Raw genomic sequence first — 19,155 nt, 5'->3', positions numbered from 1 at the left:
TTGTGATATATAAATAAGTACTGAAAGAGCAGAGATTTTGTGTTTGTTTTTGTTTTCCAGGTGCAAGGCTCTACTTCTTTTTAAACCTTAGAAATATGAAGTTTCACTCTCTCCCAGTTTTGCTACACAGCTTCTTGAGGATCTCAATCATAGACTAGAAGCTCCATTCAGATCTTAAACAAGGAACAAACATTTAATCTTTCTCCCAAGTGTTTATTGGGCCTCAATATTTAACAATAACAAAAGGTTTTAGAGAGTGACTAAAAATACCTTCCTCTAAACTATTCAGTCTTCCATCTCTTGTGATGGGCTATAATTTCTCTAGTTTTTCAATTATCCATAAAATTCTAGAACAGACAAGACTTAAATAACTACTACTTAAAAAAAAAAAAAAAAGCAGTGACAACTTTCCGGCCTTCTATATAAGTAATACAGCAGCATGAAAGAGCACAAGCCTCTTTCCCCTCCCCCATTTTTGAAGGTTACCTTTAATGCTCTGTGAATTGAACCTCCTTTGTACCTTGATAAGTAACTTAACTCTAAGAATCCACAAATATATCCTCTGTTGCTAATGTAAGGAACAAAGATGTTTGCAAGATACTGTTTGTTGCAGGACCATTAGCACCAGGCATGTTGTCAGCATGAAACAAACAAGTTACCTTTAGTGAGCAAAATTATAAGGATCAAAGAACAATAATATGTTAAGCAACATTTATGGGTAGTTACGCAAAAGAGACACAGACACAAAATTAATGGAGCTCTGCCTCTGCACATCAGTGAATGGTTTACACAGCAGCTAGGTAGCGTAATTCTTAGTGCAGGTAGACATACACCCACTAGCTCTGTTCAAAGTAGTGCCTAAAAATAGCAGCATGAGCATAGTGGCAAGGGCAGTGGCTCAGGCTAGGCACTCAAGTACTGTACAATCCCACCTGACCCCCAGGAGATGTATTCAGGCAGCGAGCTTCAGCCATTATAGCCACACTACTACTTTTAGGCTCTTGGTTGAGCAGACCTAGCACAAGAATGTCTACCAGCGCTGGGAATCACACCTCCCAGCTGCTATGTAGACACACCCTCAATCATGTCACACTTACATTTCAGGCACATATAACCCCTTCCCTCCAAAAGGTGAAGCTGACAATGCTCACAATATTGGAGTGTTTTTAGGCTGCACACAAACATACTAGAATATAGTTAAGGACCACAAAACTAACCAAACACACCTAACCTTCCAAAAGAAGTATAAATAACCCATCCATCCAATTTTGATCATAAATATAATTTTGCTGTTCGGGATGCGTTGAGACAAAGAATAGGAAAAGATACAGTTTTAAAAATCACATATTTGATGTGATATGAGCCAAACCAGTCTGAGGTTTAAACTGCTTCTGCTCAATGCTCATCCCATTCAGAGACGATGAATCATTTCCCATTTGGCAACACTTCTGCCTACAAGGCTGTCTTTTGTGAGGTTTCTCCTGTATTCTTGTAATAGATTTACTAATTTAGTACACCTGACTGAGTAAAAAATATTATTGCCAGCTGTCAGACTAGACCTTGTCCTGTTTATCAGACACATCTGAACAATCCTGTTCTGCCCCAATCATAGAAACAGAATGCTCCTTACTAAGCCCAGTGTAGTAAATTACTTCTTAATATTCTTGTTTTTCTTACACTGACAAAATAACAAATCATAGATTTAAAGCAACAGCAAAATAAATTTATCTACAGCAGTTGAGCTCATACTGATTTATCCAATAACCACATTTTTTTAAAAAAAAGTGTACAGTTGCTTTTCTAATCATTCTGTCTTTGAATTCCGAATTTAGAGAAACAGAGGTCTGAGTATTTTATAAAAAAGTAATTTGAGGTCACAGGGAGCGTGCTCCAGTTTTTCAGGCAGCCCTCCACAACTCTTTGAAACAGAAAGGAGAATGAAAAAGGTTTTTTTTTTGTTTTGTTTTTTTTTTTAAAACCCTACCCTCTTAAGGCTTTGTGTGTGAATAAAGAACTGCATTTAATTCCTCTCTCAGTCTGGACTGTATCTTAAGGGGGTAGAGGTTTAGGTTAAGGAGACCACAAAATATACATTTTTTAAACCTACCTGTAATAAACACAAGGAGAATCATTTGATAGAATTCACTTCTGCTCCTTTTACTCTCTACCAGCTTAAAATTATCCACAAAACCAAGCAAAACCTACCGATTTCATTTAAAAAAGAAAAAAAAAATCAATCTGTATTTAGAATTTGGCTTTCCAAATTGTAGATGTCAGTTATGCAGACATGAAAAGATAGATACTCTGCTTCCAGAGAACCTACAGTGCACAAAATGTCTGAGATCCAAATCCAGTTATAAATATATAAAAATAAATTAAGCTGCTATTTTGATGTATTTATACTCTTCCAAATATTTTAAAAGCCAGTAAGGTATTCAGTGCAACCCATCTCCACTACTACCTCTTGGCCAATAGGATCAACAAGAATAAGAGAAGCAAAAAATCAGGGTGGGTTTTGTTTGTTTTAAACACAAGCCTATTTTCTCTTCAGACCTCATCTTCAGACAGACAAGAAGCTGCACCTTTACCTCCAAGATTCAGACTTGGCAACAATGATTCCATGTTTAGATCACTTTAGGGCAGCAATACTGCAATATATTTTACCTGGGACGGACTCAGAAGGTCATCCAAAAACTAGCTGGTTCAACATGCAGACATTCACCTTCTACATGGAGCAGAGCACATCACAACACACCACACCAGCTGCCTATTCAGCACTGGGTACACTTCTAGGCTCTGGTCCTTATCTTTAAAACCATGAATTTGGCTTAGGCTGAAGTCTTGACTACACATGGCATTATTCAGAAATAGCTCTGGGTGTGAATATTCTTATTCCAGAATAAGAGTGCCACTCATGAGGTTATTCAGGAATAGCTATTGCACTTCAAACTCACAACCTACCTTAATCTGAATTAACCTTCAAGTGCAGACAAGTGCTCAGTAGTTATCTGAAGGACCACCTCTCATTACACATCCTCTGTGGCAATAGGGACAGAAAGGGTGGTGGAATCCAGGTTCTAAGGGTATGTCTACACTGGAAACTTCAAAGCGTGTGTGTGGTCGCGCATGAGTGCTGGGAGAAAGCTCCCTCAGCGCTTGGAGCCTGTTACACTAGCACTTTAAAGCGCTCAGACTTGCTGCGCTCAGGGGGGTGATTTTTCACACCCCTGAGCCAGCAAGTTAGAGCGCTATAAAACCTAAGTGTAGACAAGCACTTTAAATCACTAGGACTAAGGTGTGAAAGGTATCCTCAACTAAAGGGCCCTTGGGTATGGTATTCAGTACAAGCAAAAGTTAAGGTATGCCCAAATCTGGCCACATTCTGGGCTAGAGGCAAGAATCATGATTTGATCTTGTTCTTTGGAACTCTAAAGTAGCCCATAGTAAGGAATCTCTCACATAAGTTAAATACATGATCATAAGAGCAGCTCAGTGCAACCACCACAATCTTTTCATTTAATGTGAACTACACAGACTACCAACTTTAAAACAAGTGAATTGTAGAGAGAGTTTCCGCCTAATGTTTGGAATTCCTTGTGTTAGAACAATCTTTTGGTCAAAGTTTCAGGGAGAAGGGGTGAGTTTTTTTTAAAAAATAGTTTAAAATAAGACAAAGTAATACTGCAACAGTTGCTTTTAAACATGTTGTATACAGATTACTGAGCTCCCCATTACCATTGCAAAAGAATAGCTGAATTTAGAAAAAAACATATATGGGTGAGAGTACACACTTTTAATGACACTGAACACAATCTTGCAACCCTTACTTATGCAAGTTCTCCCTTTAAAGTCCATGGGGACTACTCATGTGAGGGTTGCAGAATCAAGGCCACTGTGTGCAAACCCTCCAGACTCAAAACTGTGCGTCAGTGCAACCTCATTTACTTCTATGTACACACTAGTATCTTACATTTTGCCTATTACGTTTATAATACACTGACTAAAAAATGTACACTGTTAAAAAATGTAAAGATTTCAATGCACAATATTCTTACTCATGTTTATATGCACGAGTTTTGCTCTAGTGTCTTATGTCCACTTGTTCCAATTGCTTGTTTGCATACTTTAATAAAGCACCTTACTCCCAACCTCATGATCAAATGGTGCCAAAATTCCCTATTTCTACTAATATACCAACGGCTTGAAAAGTTTATGCAACATATGCTACTCTGAACACTAACCCTATTAGCCAGAATGATCAGTACCTGGACTATCATAGACCTACAGCTCCAAACACCTCCTCAAGGCCACACTATCTTCAATTTAAAAGAATAAAACAGCTGTATAAAGTATTTAATAACATTGTTAAACAATCATAACTTAGTATGTCTTGCTTGTGTAATTTCCTCTTTCCCTTTCTGCTTCACTCTTTCTTTCCTCCAATATCCATTATGGAGGATCTTTCCTTACATTGTCTTCATTGTGTGCTTCTCTTTTTCTACTCTGACCCTCCACCCATTTATGTCTCTATTTCCCCTACATTGTATTTGCCATCTCCTCCCCTATATTTTCTCTCTCCTTTCTACTCCCAAAATATCAGTTCTGAACTTATAAGTTTAAAAAATGTATAACCACTCCCTCCCACCTACTTCCATCCCCATATTCTACATCGACATTTCACATATTGAAAATTTTCCCAGTATACACTAGTGCACTGAATCCACATTAAAGGTTTGCATTTATGCAGTACATCAATATAGTTACACTAAAAATCTCCAGTTAAGGCCTTGTCTACTCAGAGGAGTTAATTGACATTGAGTTTGTGCACACTAAAGCCCAAAAACTATTACAATGCTGAGATGGTAAGATAACCCCTACCACCCAGCTGCTAACAAAGGTATGTGAATTCTTACTGGATTGCTATCCTAGAGTGTTGATCTCTGGGTATAATATAATGGAAGATGAAGGCGTTTACCCTATTAATCATGAAAACACAGCTAAATGTAGACCAACCTGTTCCATTTTAAGAGTAAGTAAAGATAAGGCCAAATGTTATTCTTACAAAAAAAGAACTGAAAAGAAAAATTCCTAATGAAGTAAAACTGTAAAAGGTTCTTCACTATAACTTTTGACACCATGAACCAAATTAATTCCAAATACAGATGGACACCATTCTCACAGTACAACTTTCCTTAATGACTGTACAATATTAATGTAAGGAAAATGTATGTCAGAAAAAATAAATGTCCAGAAAAAAAAATTTTTTTTTGCATGCTGTTTTCAGAGGGTAAATTACATAATTGGATGCTATGTTTCCACTTTACATAAGATGCAATCTTTAATACTTAAATTGATATTCCTAGAATAACTAAGATGCTCTGCAATTCAAAAAGCATCACTTACAGAATGTGATTGTGCATGAGACTTATTGCTGATTTTAATTTTAATACAAAGGGATACATGCAACATATTTGAGAACAGAAGTGGGCCCGCTGATAGCATTAAAAATTCTAGCCGTGGAACACTGTAGAAGACATTGTGGGAATTCCAATGCAATTCACTAAAACGTAATTAGGATTCTGTTAAATATGTGAGTAAGTAATAGAATCACAAAAATGTAGTACTAGAAGTCCAACTAGTCCAACTCCCTGTGCTGAGGCAGGATGCTGTATATACCCAGACCACCCCTTACAGATGTTTGCCTAACCTGTTCTTAAAAACCTCCAATGACTAGGACTCCACAACCTCCCTGGGAAACCTATTCCAGTACTTACCTATCCTTATAGTTAGAAAGTCTTTCCAATATCTAACCTAAGTCTCCCTTGCTGCAGATTAAGCCCATTATTTCTTGTCCTACCTTCAGTGGACATGGAGAAGAAAAGATTAGTCACCCCATCCAGTAACTGTGGTTCTTTGAGGTCCACATGCACTCCACATTCCTTCAATAAGATTTTCATTAGCAGTATTCATTCAGTCCATGTACATGCCCTAAGCAGCCCTGTGCCCCATATCAAGGCAATATAGGGCTGCAGGGATGAATTGTCTTCAGTTCCCTCTCTACTGCAAAGTGCCACAAAGAAACTCCAAAACAGGTAGCTGAGCACCCATGAGGGGCACATCTCAAAGAACCACAGTTACTGCACAGGGCGAGTAACCTTTTCTTTGTGTAGCCTCCCTGTGGGCACTCCACTTCAGATGACTCCCAAGCAGTATCTCCACAGGACAGAGGGAGCTTCAGGAGTGGATCTAGAACTGAAGACAGAACCACATTGCCAACTGTTGTATCAGATCTAGAAGCATAGACCAAGGCATAGTGCTTAGAGGAGGAACACACTGAACATCACACAGTCGTTCTACAGACCTCAGATACTGGAATTTCTTTAAATTAATGAGTAGATGTTAATTGTGACCTTGTAGAGCACGCCAACACCCTAGAAGGGGGCTGAATGCTGGTAGCATCATAGCATGCAATAATATATCTAGAGACCCACCTCAGTAGCCTTAGAGTGGAGACTATGGATTCTTTAAATCTGCCTAATGGAAACAAACAGCCTAGGAGACCTCTGAAACAGTTTGGTCCCATCAGCATAAAAGGCCAATTCTCATCTGACATTTAAGGTATGAAAGGAAACCTCCTATAGAGAATTATGTGGGTTGGGTTGGGTGGGGAAGAGACACAATAAATAAATGGATGAGTTATGATTAAACTTGGATGACAGCTTGGGAGGAATTTAGGGAGCAGATGTAAGGAAACCTTTTCCTTTAAGAATATCATGAAAGAAGGATCTTTCTATTAAGTCTCCAATGTTTCCAACTCTTTGGGCTAACATTATAGCTACCAAAAAGACCGCATTCATACATAGGTTAAGTAAGAAGCAGGTCACCATTGGTTCAAAGGGAGGTCCTCTGAGACATCGAAGAACTAGACTGATAACCCAAGCCGCAGTGGGGTCTTTCACTTGAGGGAATGAAAGGCTGTTATGGTAGCCAAGCGAACCCTGACTGAGCTGGTTGATAATCCAATTTTCTTTAGTTCCAGCAGGTAATCCAGGACAGCTGAGAGTGAGGAAAATCAGCCTTGGAGTTGACAGTAATGACTAAATAATTTCCACTTTTCAAGGTAAATACTTTGAGGGGATTCTCTCCTACTGTTTAACAACACCCGTCTTACCTCCACAGAACTGTCAAACTCTAGCCCTGCAAACCATTGAGAATCCATGTCCTGAGACAGAGAACTCCTAGGTTGGGATGAAGCAATCAACAGGCATCTTGTGGGAAGAGATGGGGGATGATCAGAAGTTTGGTTGCTCAACAGGTGAAACAGATAAAGATACCAAGCTTGTCTCTGCCATGTTGGAACTATTAGAATAACCCTGGCTTTGTCCTGGCTGATTTCATTCATCACCCTCAGTACAGAGGTGTTGGAGTAAATGTACAGAACAGACTCTTTGTCCAGGGTAGGAGGAAGCCATCTCTTAGAGAACAGTGGCCTAGACCTCCGTTCTTAAGCAAAACTGATGTTCACAAAGGGGGCGAAGAGGTCCAGTTCTGAAAATCCCCAAGTTTTAAATATGCCTTGGAAGGTCTGAGAGTCCAGCTCCCACTCATAGTGCTTGGAGAAGTGCCTGCTGAAAGCACGGGCTATGGTATTTTGAAGGCAAGGAAAGTAGATTGCTGAAATGCATATATGATGGATTATGCACCAGTTCCACAACTTGATTGCTTCAGCGCTAGAGAGGGGTATCTCACTCCTCCTTGCCAGCTGATATAAAATATATAGGCCATGTTGTTGGTCATGACCCTAGTTGACTTGTCCCTGAAGAGAGGCAGAAAATGAAGGCAGGCATTCCTGACTCCCCTGAGTTCCAACACATTGATATGGAGCCTGGTTTCTTGAGGCAACCATCACGCCTAGATTGTATAAGCATTGACACGAGCTCCCCATCCCAACAGGAATGCATCTGTCATTACTGTTGGGATTGATTGGAGAAAAGGAATGTCTGCACTGATGCTGTCATGATCTTTCCACCAGTCTAGGAAATCTTTTACTTTGTGGGGAACTGAAACCCGTTTGTCTAAGCTGTGTCTGTCTGGGGAGTAGACTGCTTCCAGGGGTGGCTCAGACCAACAAAGGCATAAGCTTGCATGGTCTGATAAAAAAAAAAGTGCAAGCTGCCATGTAACCTAGGAGTTGGAGGCAGTTTATCACTGAGTTCTGAGGGCTCCCTTCATTAGTTCTGAGGGCTCCCTTCAGAAGTTCTGATTAGATAGATATGAATCGCTCCACAGGAAGGTAAGTCCTGGCGACCAACAAACCCAAGGACATGCCAACGAACTGTATTTTCTGTACAGGGGTCGATGTGGATTTTTTTACATTGAATTGAAGACCTAATTCCAGCAACAGAGAAAGGGCCTTCTGTGTGGATGACAGCATTGCTTCATAAGACTGACCCTTGAACAGCCAATCATTGAGGTACAGGAATACTAAAATCACCTCTCGATGAAGGAAAGCACCTACCACTGCTATAACCTTTGAAAACACTCTCGGTGGCAAAGAAGTCCAAAGGGGAGAACCCAGTATTGCAAATGATCCTGACCTATAACAAGATGCAGTTATTTTCTGAGAGATGGGCGTTATCGCTTTATGGAAATATGCATCTTGTAGGTTGAGAGCTGAAAACCAACTCCCTTAATTCAGTGAAGGAATTATACCTGCCAGAGTCACCATCCTGAACTTCTGAGACTTCACAAATTTGTTGAGTAACCTTAAGACTAAAAATCAGTCTCCACCCTCCATTTTTCTTTGGTACAAGGAAGTACCTTGAGTACAAATTCTCTTTCTTGTGTTCATCAGGAACAGACTTTATTGCTCCTAAACAAAGAAAGGGAGTTTATTTCCTGTCTCAGTAAGAGAAACAGGTAACATTTTAAACATTTTTTTTAAAACATTTTTACCCAACTGTTGAGCAGAAGGCCATACACAGGAAAGTCTCACCTGTAGTGCAGAGCTACACTGGAGGATCAGACATGACCCCAGCATAAGTTTTGGGCACTTCTGCATTTATGCAGTCTAGACAATTGACCTTTTTTGTCAACAATGTGCATCCAACAATTTAAAATCATTGCATGGTACCCCGAGCTTCCATAAAATTAGCATTTACTTCCATAAGAACATACAGGGATTCCACATCAGCAGTAGTGCAAAACATTTTGGCTAGATGTCAAAAACAATTTGACAAACAAACACACAAACAAGTGTGTACATGTGTGTTTGACAAACAAACACACACGTACACACTTAACCGGTACTTTCTTGTAACAATAAATATGAAAGGTGTACCTTTACAGATTCTTTCACTTTACCCCAGGTTCTCGATTTATGTATTGGAACAGTAATTTTAGATGCTTGTTTAGAAATGCCATTTATCCAATCCATTTGAACTATATCAGATAGCACTAAGATTCAGCACAGATCATTTAATTGTCCACAGACTTGTTTTGCTTTGGATTTTATTGATCGCTAAGAAACAGGAAATGGACAGTATCTTCCCCTTGGGATATGTTTTGGGAGCTATTGTAATATAAATAGGACCAAGAATACTTTTCCTCTTTTCATGAAGAACTACCATTTCAAGAAATGAAAACTCATAGAACTTGCATGAGAACCTGGACTGTACCCTGTCTTTTCACTTGGGTCAATGATCTCTCAGCCCACTGAGTCCAAGCATACAAGGATCTGGTCACCTTCAACCCCTCCTAACCTGAACAGGAACTGAGAGAGGTGGTGCCTGACATCTTGCAAAACGAGGCCATTTGTATCTATTTAAAAAGCCCAGATTCTAAAAAACCTACAATCATATTAATTTCAATGGCAAGCAGGAAAACAGATGTTTAATAAAACGGAGCAAATAAATGAAAACAATTATTTTTAGGATTTCACAAAATGTAATTCTATTGTTACCCATTGACTGAGAGTTGTATCATAATAAATGCCATGGGCAAAAAAGACTCTCTTCCATATGTTCCAGCCCAACTATGAGAACCGATTTCTAGTTTTCCATTTCCACTGTCAAATTGCACACATGCGAGCACCACTGCAGCTACACAGAGTCCCTTTAGCAGCTCAATTCCCCCATCCACCTGCCTGCCTCTCCTACTCCACCCAATACTGTTCCAATTTTCTCAAACCACCCACTACTCCTATATCCACCCACCATCTTCTTTAGAAAGCTCCTAATATACTATGGATTTATTCCTCCTTTCAGGAATTGAATAGGGTTTTTTTTTATATGTATTTTAAACAAAAACAAAGGGCATCACTAACATTGCTGCATAACAGGTTCAGCCCCACATACAGTTTTCGATGCAGAAATCTATAAGATCTAGAGTTTAAAAGACCTAGTAATTTTAATAGGTTGATTGGGAATAGAGTTCCTTTTCTGGAAATATGCTATGGACATAAATCCTGTTTTCCAGTATCTTGTGTCTCAAAAATAAAAAACAGTTCTCTGAAAATGTTCATTCTGAAAGCGTATGTTAATAAGGTTAAATTTTAATTCTATTCCAACTCATGTTAGAATTAAAAACACCATTTGTCCTTAGTGCAGGTGAACATTTTGCTGTAAGTACTATTTGGTTATGAACTACACAGTTCATATTTAACCATCTGGGGTATTACCTGAGCATGTTGAATTTTTCTTAATTTCCTGTAAACATCCAAAAAAAATTTCAAGTCATGATTATAATCACACTTTTTCTCCTGCTTCCCCCCAACACCTGAAATAAAAGACTCTTTTTTAATATACATATTAATCTCAATTAACCTCTCACCCTCAGTTCAATACAGGCACAAGTGCACTCATTTGGACTCTTACCTACCCAACTACAAATCACCTAGTTAAGCATGTAAAAAGGTATTATTACAGACCTAATCAGTTGTGCCTGCAGTTAACTGGATAAGTAATACTGAAAGCTGGATGTAGACTAACTTAAAATTATAGTCTTTGTCTTTCAGTGGTTTGATAATCCATCATGATCAATCAGTAAGTAATATGGTCCCAAACCTGCAAATGTTTATACACATGCTGAAAGTTAAGCATGTGTGTAATTATTTGCAGGATATGGACATATTTACGGTGATATGCAAGGAGTTATGTATGAGAACACAACCCCTATGTGTTTCTGTACATTTGACACACACAAGTTTCTTTGAATGGACTTCAGGCTCCACACTCATCTCATTACACAATTCAACTCAATTATCCTGTTGAAAGCCATTTACCTTTAGTTAAGTCGCTCCTTATTTCCTCTATGTATTTTTATGGATTTTTAATAAAGTAACAATTCAACAGTGCATTGAAAGTATCAGAATTCTGATACTACTATAGTATTTTACCAGTACACTAGAGATGCATATAATTTGATCATTGTTAATATTTTAACATCTGTTTCCAGAATGAGTAATGGTATCAGCATTCTTTCACATAGCTCTAACCTCCAATGAGAATCAATGTAGTATTCTTAGGTTGTGCTTGGGAACGTTCTTATAAATTGGCTTGTCCTATACATGGATCTCTTTTTAAAATTAAAGAAAAAGGATGCACAGGCATCCATTTAATTCTCCCACTTGTTAAGACAATAGTGTTTCATTGCTTCATTTAAGCATTACCGAACTGCCAGCCACTGACAAAGGCACCAAAAAAAAAAAAAAAAGAGTTGGAGTGGCTGGCTGTCTTCTATTTATTTCTGCAAGAAATCCATTTTTATTAGTTGTGTTAAACATGAATTGGCTAGGAATCATTCCAGAAGATTCATAACAGGATATAGACTTATAAACTTATACGTCACTGCTTTTCCTTTCACTTTCAGAACTGTGCAAATGTGAAGTAACCATCTAACAGCCGAGCAATACTTTCCGTTCACTTTTAGGAATGGAAAGTGGTACAAAAGCCTTCCAGCTTGAGTTGCACTTGCTATGAGAAGTAAAGAGCATTGATAATATATGAGATGGTTCATTACCAGGTTTGACATCTAAGGTAAAAGCACTTTTAAGATTACAGTAAAACCTGTGGCATGTTAAACTATTTCTGAATGGAGTCGCACACATAGAATGTACAAGTGAATATATAACTAAGATCACAGAATCATTTGATACGATCCAAAAGATACCTTTGGGTCACTCCCAATCTCTAGTATCAGAAGGGCCAACACCAAATTTTACTTTCAATAAATGTACATTAAGGAGAGAGAGCATGCCCCAGTGCCTAGGCACTAAACTGGAAGTCAAGATATCAGGATTCTATTCACAGCTTTGTCACTGATTCCCTTTGTGAACTTGGGCAAGTCATTTCCACATTCTGCATCTCAGTTTCCTTCCCCTGGAAACCGAGATAATGCTGAGCCAGCTTTGGGCTAAGCTTGGATATCTACAGAGGAAGAGTTCAATATATGTCACAAGTATTCTTATCTAACCTTGTGGTGTAAACATGTAATGTTTGAGTAGCAAGGAAAAGTTATTTACCTTGCAAATCTGCTTCTTTGAAGATATAAACACTCAGATCCCTATTTTTAGACCACAACACTCCAGGGGAAGAGAAGTTGGGAACTCCCTATGTTCTTTAATTTTTGAGGGATTTTTAATTGGGCCCCTTCCCTCCCATATCCCATTCAACCATGGTCCATTCCTACTCCCAGTACCCCACCGCACTAACATTTTCAGTCAGCTCCTGAGGTATCAAATCAAACACTGAGCTCTCCAGGGGCTGGGAATATTGTGAAGGCAATACTCTCTGACTATGGGGGAAGAATGCTTTACATTACTCAAATGATCTCAGCCATCATAACGACACACAGGGAGATAGGCTGTCACGTGTCAAGAATACAAAGTTTTATAGATTAACACACATCTTGAATTACACCCACAAAAAGCTACAAAGTCAGTGCACTGAATATAATATAGAAGTAATGTACTCATTCCATTAGATCAGTAAAAAGAAAAGGAGTACTTGTGGCACCTTAGAGACTAACAAATTAGATCAATGGTTCTCAACCCGGGGCCCACGGGCTGCTTGCCACCCAATCAGCGCATAGTTGCGGCCCACGTGACATCCTTAGGGCCATACAGGTAATATACATATTGTGTGGATGCAGCCTACGTAACACAGAGAGCTGCATTTGCGACCCACAATGGTAAACAGGTTGAAAACCATGGCATTAGATGGGTGGAGCCACTCCATTCTGTGCCAGCTGACATTTCAAAGTGGCCTTCACAGAAAGCAAACACTAAAAGTCCAATCTCGAAGCCAGAAGGGTATGAATAACTCTGGTAAGGTCCACATCAAGAAAACAGTGCAATCTCTTAGCTAATCTCAAACGAGTGATACGAGTAGCTGAAAATCTAAGGACAGTTGGAGGTGAGGTTCAGAAATGCATCAAAATTATGATCCTCTTTGGCAAGAAGGCATGCACCACCAATAGTGGGGACAGACAATAGCTAATATTAACTACTTTGGTACCCATTATCTGAGATAATCGAGATTAAACCCTACCAGGCACTCAGAAGTCAGGCATCTCACCATCATGGTGAGATGCAGAAGACTCCACAAGGAATCACACAGCTGTCCATGCAGCTGCAAGAAAGGGATAATAATTGCAGTAGCCTGATGGGGTACCCACCTGTGCTACCTGGCTCTGATATTTTTCCATAGAGTTGAAGGGCAGAAAGAACCACTGATTCATCTAGTCAGTATATCACCAGTCATTAAATTTCATTTCATTAGTCAGTCACTTGTATATCACCAGCCATTAAATTTCAAGCAGTTACCCTGCATTGAGCCCAATTACTTGTGTTTGGCTAAAGCAGATTTTCCAGAAAGGCATTCAGTCTTGACATTAGGGTATCAAGAGGTGAAGAATATGCCACTTCCCTTGGCAGTTTCTTCCAATCATCTGTCACTTCCACTGTTACAGTGCCTTATTTCTAATTTGAATTTGTCTGGCTTCAGCTTCCAGCTATTGGTTCCCATTATGCCTTTCACCAATAAATTAAAGACGCCTTTAGTACCAGGTATTCTCTCTGTGAAGGTACTTATACACTGTAATTAAGTCGTCTTTCAGTCTTATTTTTGATAAGCTAAACAGATTGTGCTCTGTAAGACTCTCACAGTATGGCTTTTTCTCCAGCTCTTGAATCATTTTTGTGGCTCTTTTCTGCACCCTCTCCAATTTCTCAACATCCATTTAAAAATGGTGCCACCAGAACTGTACGTAGTATTTTGTATCAGTCTCACCAGTGCCACAAACAGAAGTAAAAGTCACCCCTCTGTCCCTACTTACTACTCCTCTGTTAATACGTCCAAGGATCCAACTCTCTTGTATTTATTTCTATTTTTTCCCCTGAAAAAGGATTACCAATTACACTATATCACAAATACCACATAAGTTGGCATCATGTAGCCACAAGGGTCTAGGCTAAGGCCATCAAACTCATTTCACTTGTTACCCATTCTGAAACAAATCAAGGGTGTACCAAAAGTAGCAGCTAGATTATGCACCAATTGATAGTTTTCATTTAGCTCAATATATTTTAGCGATGTTTTCTAATCTCCAAACTGATATTTCTTTTAAATTATTCCGGCTTGACAAAAAGTAGCTAGCCTGATGTGTTTCACTTAAGTAGACATTGTTGAAAACCCAGGATTTTTAACTTTCCAACAGTATACAACAGACACTTCTAGTCCTTGAAGATAAGCAATATTATCTTACCTCCTGCACACCTCCACTGTTAAGCATTAATACTATATTCCATCTGAAAGCTTGGAATCTCAGTTTTCAAATGGTACAGAGCAACCACTTCTACATAAAGAGATTCATGAGAATGACAACTAGTAAAAATCACATTAGAATTGAAGTGGGGTGAATGCTGGAGTTTCTATCAGAGCGTCGCCTAAACAGACTGAACAGGATTAGATAAAATGGTGGTAAAAATGACAGTGGCTGCAGAAGCCCTGCCTATACTACATTTCCCATGAGAAGGGCTAAATCAGTGATACCCATAGTGGGAAATGTTAAGAAAAAGTCTAGTGTAGACACAGCCTTAGAACTGGCTTCTGAGCTCATATTAATCTGAGTTGTACTTGTGTAAATGAGATCAAAATCAACATTTAAACTTCACGCTAAGATTTTTTAATTAAAAAATGTATTTGAATATATTTAATACTTTGACAGTTGTCTACTATCCTGCAACTTTCTACCTCAAGACAGTGCATAATACGCCAGTGTTCATGTCAGTAAGGGGTTAGGAGATATTTATCTTAATTTGTCTATCATAAAAGCAAAAGATCAATAACCTTAGAAGAAACTTATAGCCTAGATGCACTGTAAGCTAAATAAAAAGTTACTAGAACTATGCCACCACCGTGGTTTTTCCCCTATTATGGAACCCAGACCTAAATAAACTGTTAAACACTTAGTGTAAAGGTATGCCAAACATTTCTCAGAACTTTCTTAAGGTCCCAGCAAAGATTCAACCTCTTCTGCAAAATGAGGCCTAGGTTAAATATTTTATTTGGCTCCTTAAGATGGACTGAGAAGTTGGGCATGAGCTCCAGATCAGTTCTTGGACTCACATCAAACACTATCCTGTCATTTATCCAGTCAGTCAAAACAACGTTTTTCATCTAAACCTTTAATGTTTATGTCCTGAAAAACTGCTAATTGAATCCAGTTCCTGAAATCCATTTTTAGAATCTATACCATCCAGTTTAAAGATAATGAACAAAAAAGAAATAAGTATTACACACTGATTACAGAATTAATCCTATCAATGTTAAAGCCAAAACAGAAGACTGCTAGTTTCATAAAGCCAAAGAAAATTAAGATTAAATAACACTTGTCAGATTTAGAGAGCATTACTTTAAAAAAAAAAAAAACACACACACACAGGAATATAAGGATTTTAATTCCAAACAATTTTAGCATTCAAGCGTTCTCAGACCGCTTTTCCAATCAAAATGGGTAATCAAAACCACACAGGGTACTTCAAACTATTCCCAAGCAAGAACTGACGTCAGTTCAATTAATAAAATTCAATTCAACACTTATACCAATTTTCCTTAAGCATGTAAAACTTCCTTATAACAACTGACCTTATGTGTAAATCAGTTATGATTAATGAAAGCACAAAATACCTCAACATATCAGACGTATATTAAGAAACAGACCAATGCTTCATTCAAATCTCTGAAAATCAGAGTTGCTCAGTACCAAATCCAAACAATTATCAAAGTTGCAAGATTCTTTCTGAAGACAATTTTGTGTGTATTTTCTTTTCAGTATTTCTCTTCCCATATTTTATTAGCAAGGATATATGCTCAAAAATAGCATCTTTGTTTCTTAAGAATATACATGCCCTTTCTTGGGATTGAATGCATCATAATTGTACATTTTACTAAAATTCAATAAATAACTGAAAAAATATCTACTCCTGCTGTTTATTTCTTCACAACAATCATAACCCTCTGCAATGTACCTATGTTGTCACAAACAGAACACTATGTCCCTAGACCTTTAATAAAGGGAAGAGAAATCCAGAGGTGAAAAAGGACAATTTATTAAACAGATTTTTGTCCATAGTTTTCCATTAGGCCACAACAGATTTATAAAGTTTTAAAAAGATAGCTTTGCTTTTCTGATAGTTTCTCTGAGCACTATCAGCCAGAGACACAAAAGTGAAGAACAGTATTTTAAAAACTAATATTCTCCCACACATCAGCCCAGCTACATTCATCTCAAAAGCTTATTTCTAAGGAGTTCAGCACATGGACACTATAATGGCCCTGCGTGAAAACCCCTTTTACAAGATTAGTCCAAATAAATTCTAAAATATAATGTAAGCAATTATAAGTAATTATATCACAAGAAAAAATCTACAGTAGTCTAGAAAATAAAGCCATTTTTCTTCCTACTCAGAATTATTTTTAAAAGTTAAATGCAGTAACTTTAAGACTTTTTTCACATTAGAAGTTAAACTGGAAATACCGCACATGCCATTAAAATTACATAATTTCAAAAATGCAGAAACTATTTTTAGACTTTTTTGAAACAACTACTTTATTTTGCAAAGCACAGCTATTAACTTGGTTCAATAAGTTGTTGGAAGACCAACAAAGTATTTTAAATATTTATTTTAAATCTTGTATTTTCATTCACTGAAGTCACAATTTAGGGTACAAAATTTGTTTTTTAAATTCACTATTTTCTCGCAAGTCTTCAGTGATTATTTTTCAAAGGCTTTATCCATATTTATAAACGTTTCTCCATATTTATCTGCTTACACTGCCCTCATCACTACAAAAGGAGCACATTCCAAGTATTTAGAAATAAAAATGATGCCTTTCTTCCTTCCCAGCATGTAGACTGAAATAGTTTACTTTTATGTATATAATATACATATATATTATTAAAGGCCAAGTTTTTTTTAAAAGGTATTTTTCCCTATAGCAGGAAGAACTATATCCAACGAATTGTTTACAATCTCAACTAAGGAAGTTGACTTGAAAACAGCAACACAAAAGATCAAAACAAAAGGGACCAAGGGCCTGATGGTTTGTTTCACGATTACACAGAAAAGACGGTCGGAGAGGGTGAGAAACAACCTAAGGTACCTAGCGCCTAAAAAGTTACAATGGCCTCCTGCCCGCCCCTCCTTCCCTAAAAAATACAACTACTCCAAAAAAAGATCCAGCACGTTACAGACTTCAGGTCATAAATCGAGTGAACTCGGGTTTAATCTAGATTCGGAAGACAGCGAGGCGGAGGGCACCAATACCTCCACACCCCACCCCACACACACTCCCCAAGGCTTCACCTCTCCCAACGAAGGCGTGTTTTATTACTTCGAGCGAACAATCCGATCTGATAATCGATGCCACCACAACGTTTCACACAAGTTGTGTGCAAGGACGTTGCCGTCGTGGCCCACGGACCCCTTAGCAACCCGCCCCCTGCTGCGGAGCGCCGGGTGAGAGGAGAGAGTTTACTTTTTCCGGAGGCCCGAGTCTCCAAACCCCAGGTTCAATCTCAAATACACATGGAGGGAGCTCGATCCCACCCCTCCAGCTGGGCTCGCGGTGTTTAGAAAACAGAGAAAGGGGCTTTCCCCGGCTCTCTCTTTCCTTGCACCCCCCCAACCTAACACCCACACTCCCCATCTCCGCTTCCCCCCCCTCGCCCCACACACCGCCCGCCCCCCCCCGACACCAGACCTTCCCTTCCCCCCCACACTGCCCGGCCCCAACCTACTCCCCACAACAGCGCCCGCCCCCCAACTCGGCCCCTACCCCCCTCAACCTTCTCCCCAAAGCAGCCCCGTGCCCCCCAAAGCAGGCTCCCCCGCTACCTACCCCCTTCCCGTCTCCTCACAAAGCCCGGCTCTTGGCCCCCAGCCCCCCCACTGCCTCCTCCCGTCCCCGCGGCGGAGCAGACCCGGGGCTCGGCGGGCCCCAGGCTCGGGGCCGGCGGCTCCCCCAGTCCCCCCTCACCTGTCAGGCGCAGCTTGACGGGCCCGTTCCTCCGGGCCCCCTGGTTGGACATGTCCCCGGTCGCTGCTGGGGCTCGGCGCTGCCTTCGCCGGGGCTGCCCCTGCCTCTGGGGCCGGGCAGGAAGGGGGACGCGCTAATGGAGTCGGGCTGGGCGCTCAGGGCAGCGGCGGCGGCAGCCGCCGGACGAGGAGAAGCCCGGATGTGCCCAGCGTCGCCATAAGCGGGGCCAGCGCCGAGGAGGAGGCGCCGCCGCCGCCGCCTTCCCCCGCCCCCTGCCCGGGGCCCTGGCGGCGAGCACAACAAAGCCCGGGACAGCGCGTAGCGCGGCGGCCGTCCGCCTCCCTTCCTGCGGGACAGGGCCTGCGACCCGCTTAGCCCCCCAAGTGGGGCTGGAGCCCTCCCCCCGCCCCGGGTCCCTGCACCTTCCTTCCTGCCTCGGGGAAAAGGGCCCCTGTGCCCCCCTCAGTACCCCATGTCCTCACTACCCACGGGGGGCAAGGGGGTGCCTATCCCCTTAGCGTCCCCCCCACTGGGATGCCCCCAGGTCCTCACTACCCAAGGGAGGAAGGGGTGCCTGTCCCCTTAGTTGTCCCCCCACTGGGATGCCCCCAGGTTC

General features: G+C 40.2%; 1 protein-coding gene across 5 annotated transcripts in view; it reads right to left on the bottom strand.

The window, feature by feature from the left end:
- Window positions 1–18,817, bottom strand: part of SMURF2 (SMAD specific E3 ubiquitin protein ligase 2) — a 124,339-nt gene extending 105,522 nt beyond the window's left edge. For 4 of the 5 annotated variants that reach the window (XM_073310783.1, XM_073310779.1, XM_073310781.1 and 1 more), the window contains exon 1: window positions 18,540–18,817. In XM_073310783.1, the coding sequence (XP_073166884.1) occupies window positions 18,540–18,591 (52 nt within the window). In that variant the 5' untranslated portion in view covers window positions 18,592–18,817. The remainder of the gene's footprint in view (window positions 1–18,539) is intronic. The other variant, XM_073310784.1, reaches the window with a different exon arrangement.
- Window positions 18,818–19,155: the final 338 nt, after the last annotated feature.

This window comes from Lepidochelys kempii, chromosome 14, assembly GCF_965140285.1.
Source record: "Lepidochelys kempii isolate rLepKem1 chromosome 14, rLepKem1.hap1, whole genome shotgun sequence".
Taxonomy (NCBI): Eukaryota; Metazoa; Chordata; order Testudines; family Cheloniidae; genus Lepidochelys; species Lepidochelys kempii.
The sequence above is the reverse complement of the archived record's forward strand: the minus strand, read 5'-3'. Positions and strand labels throughout refer to the sequence as shown.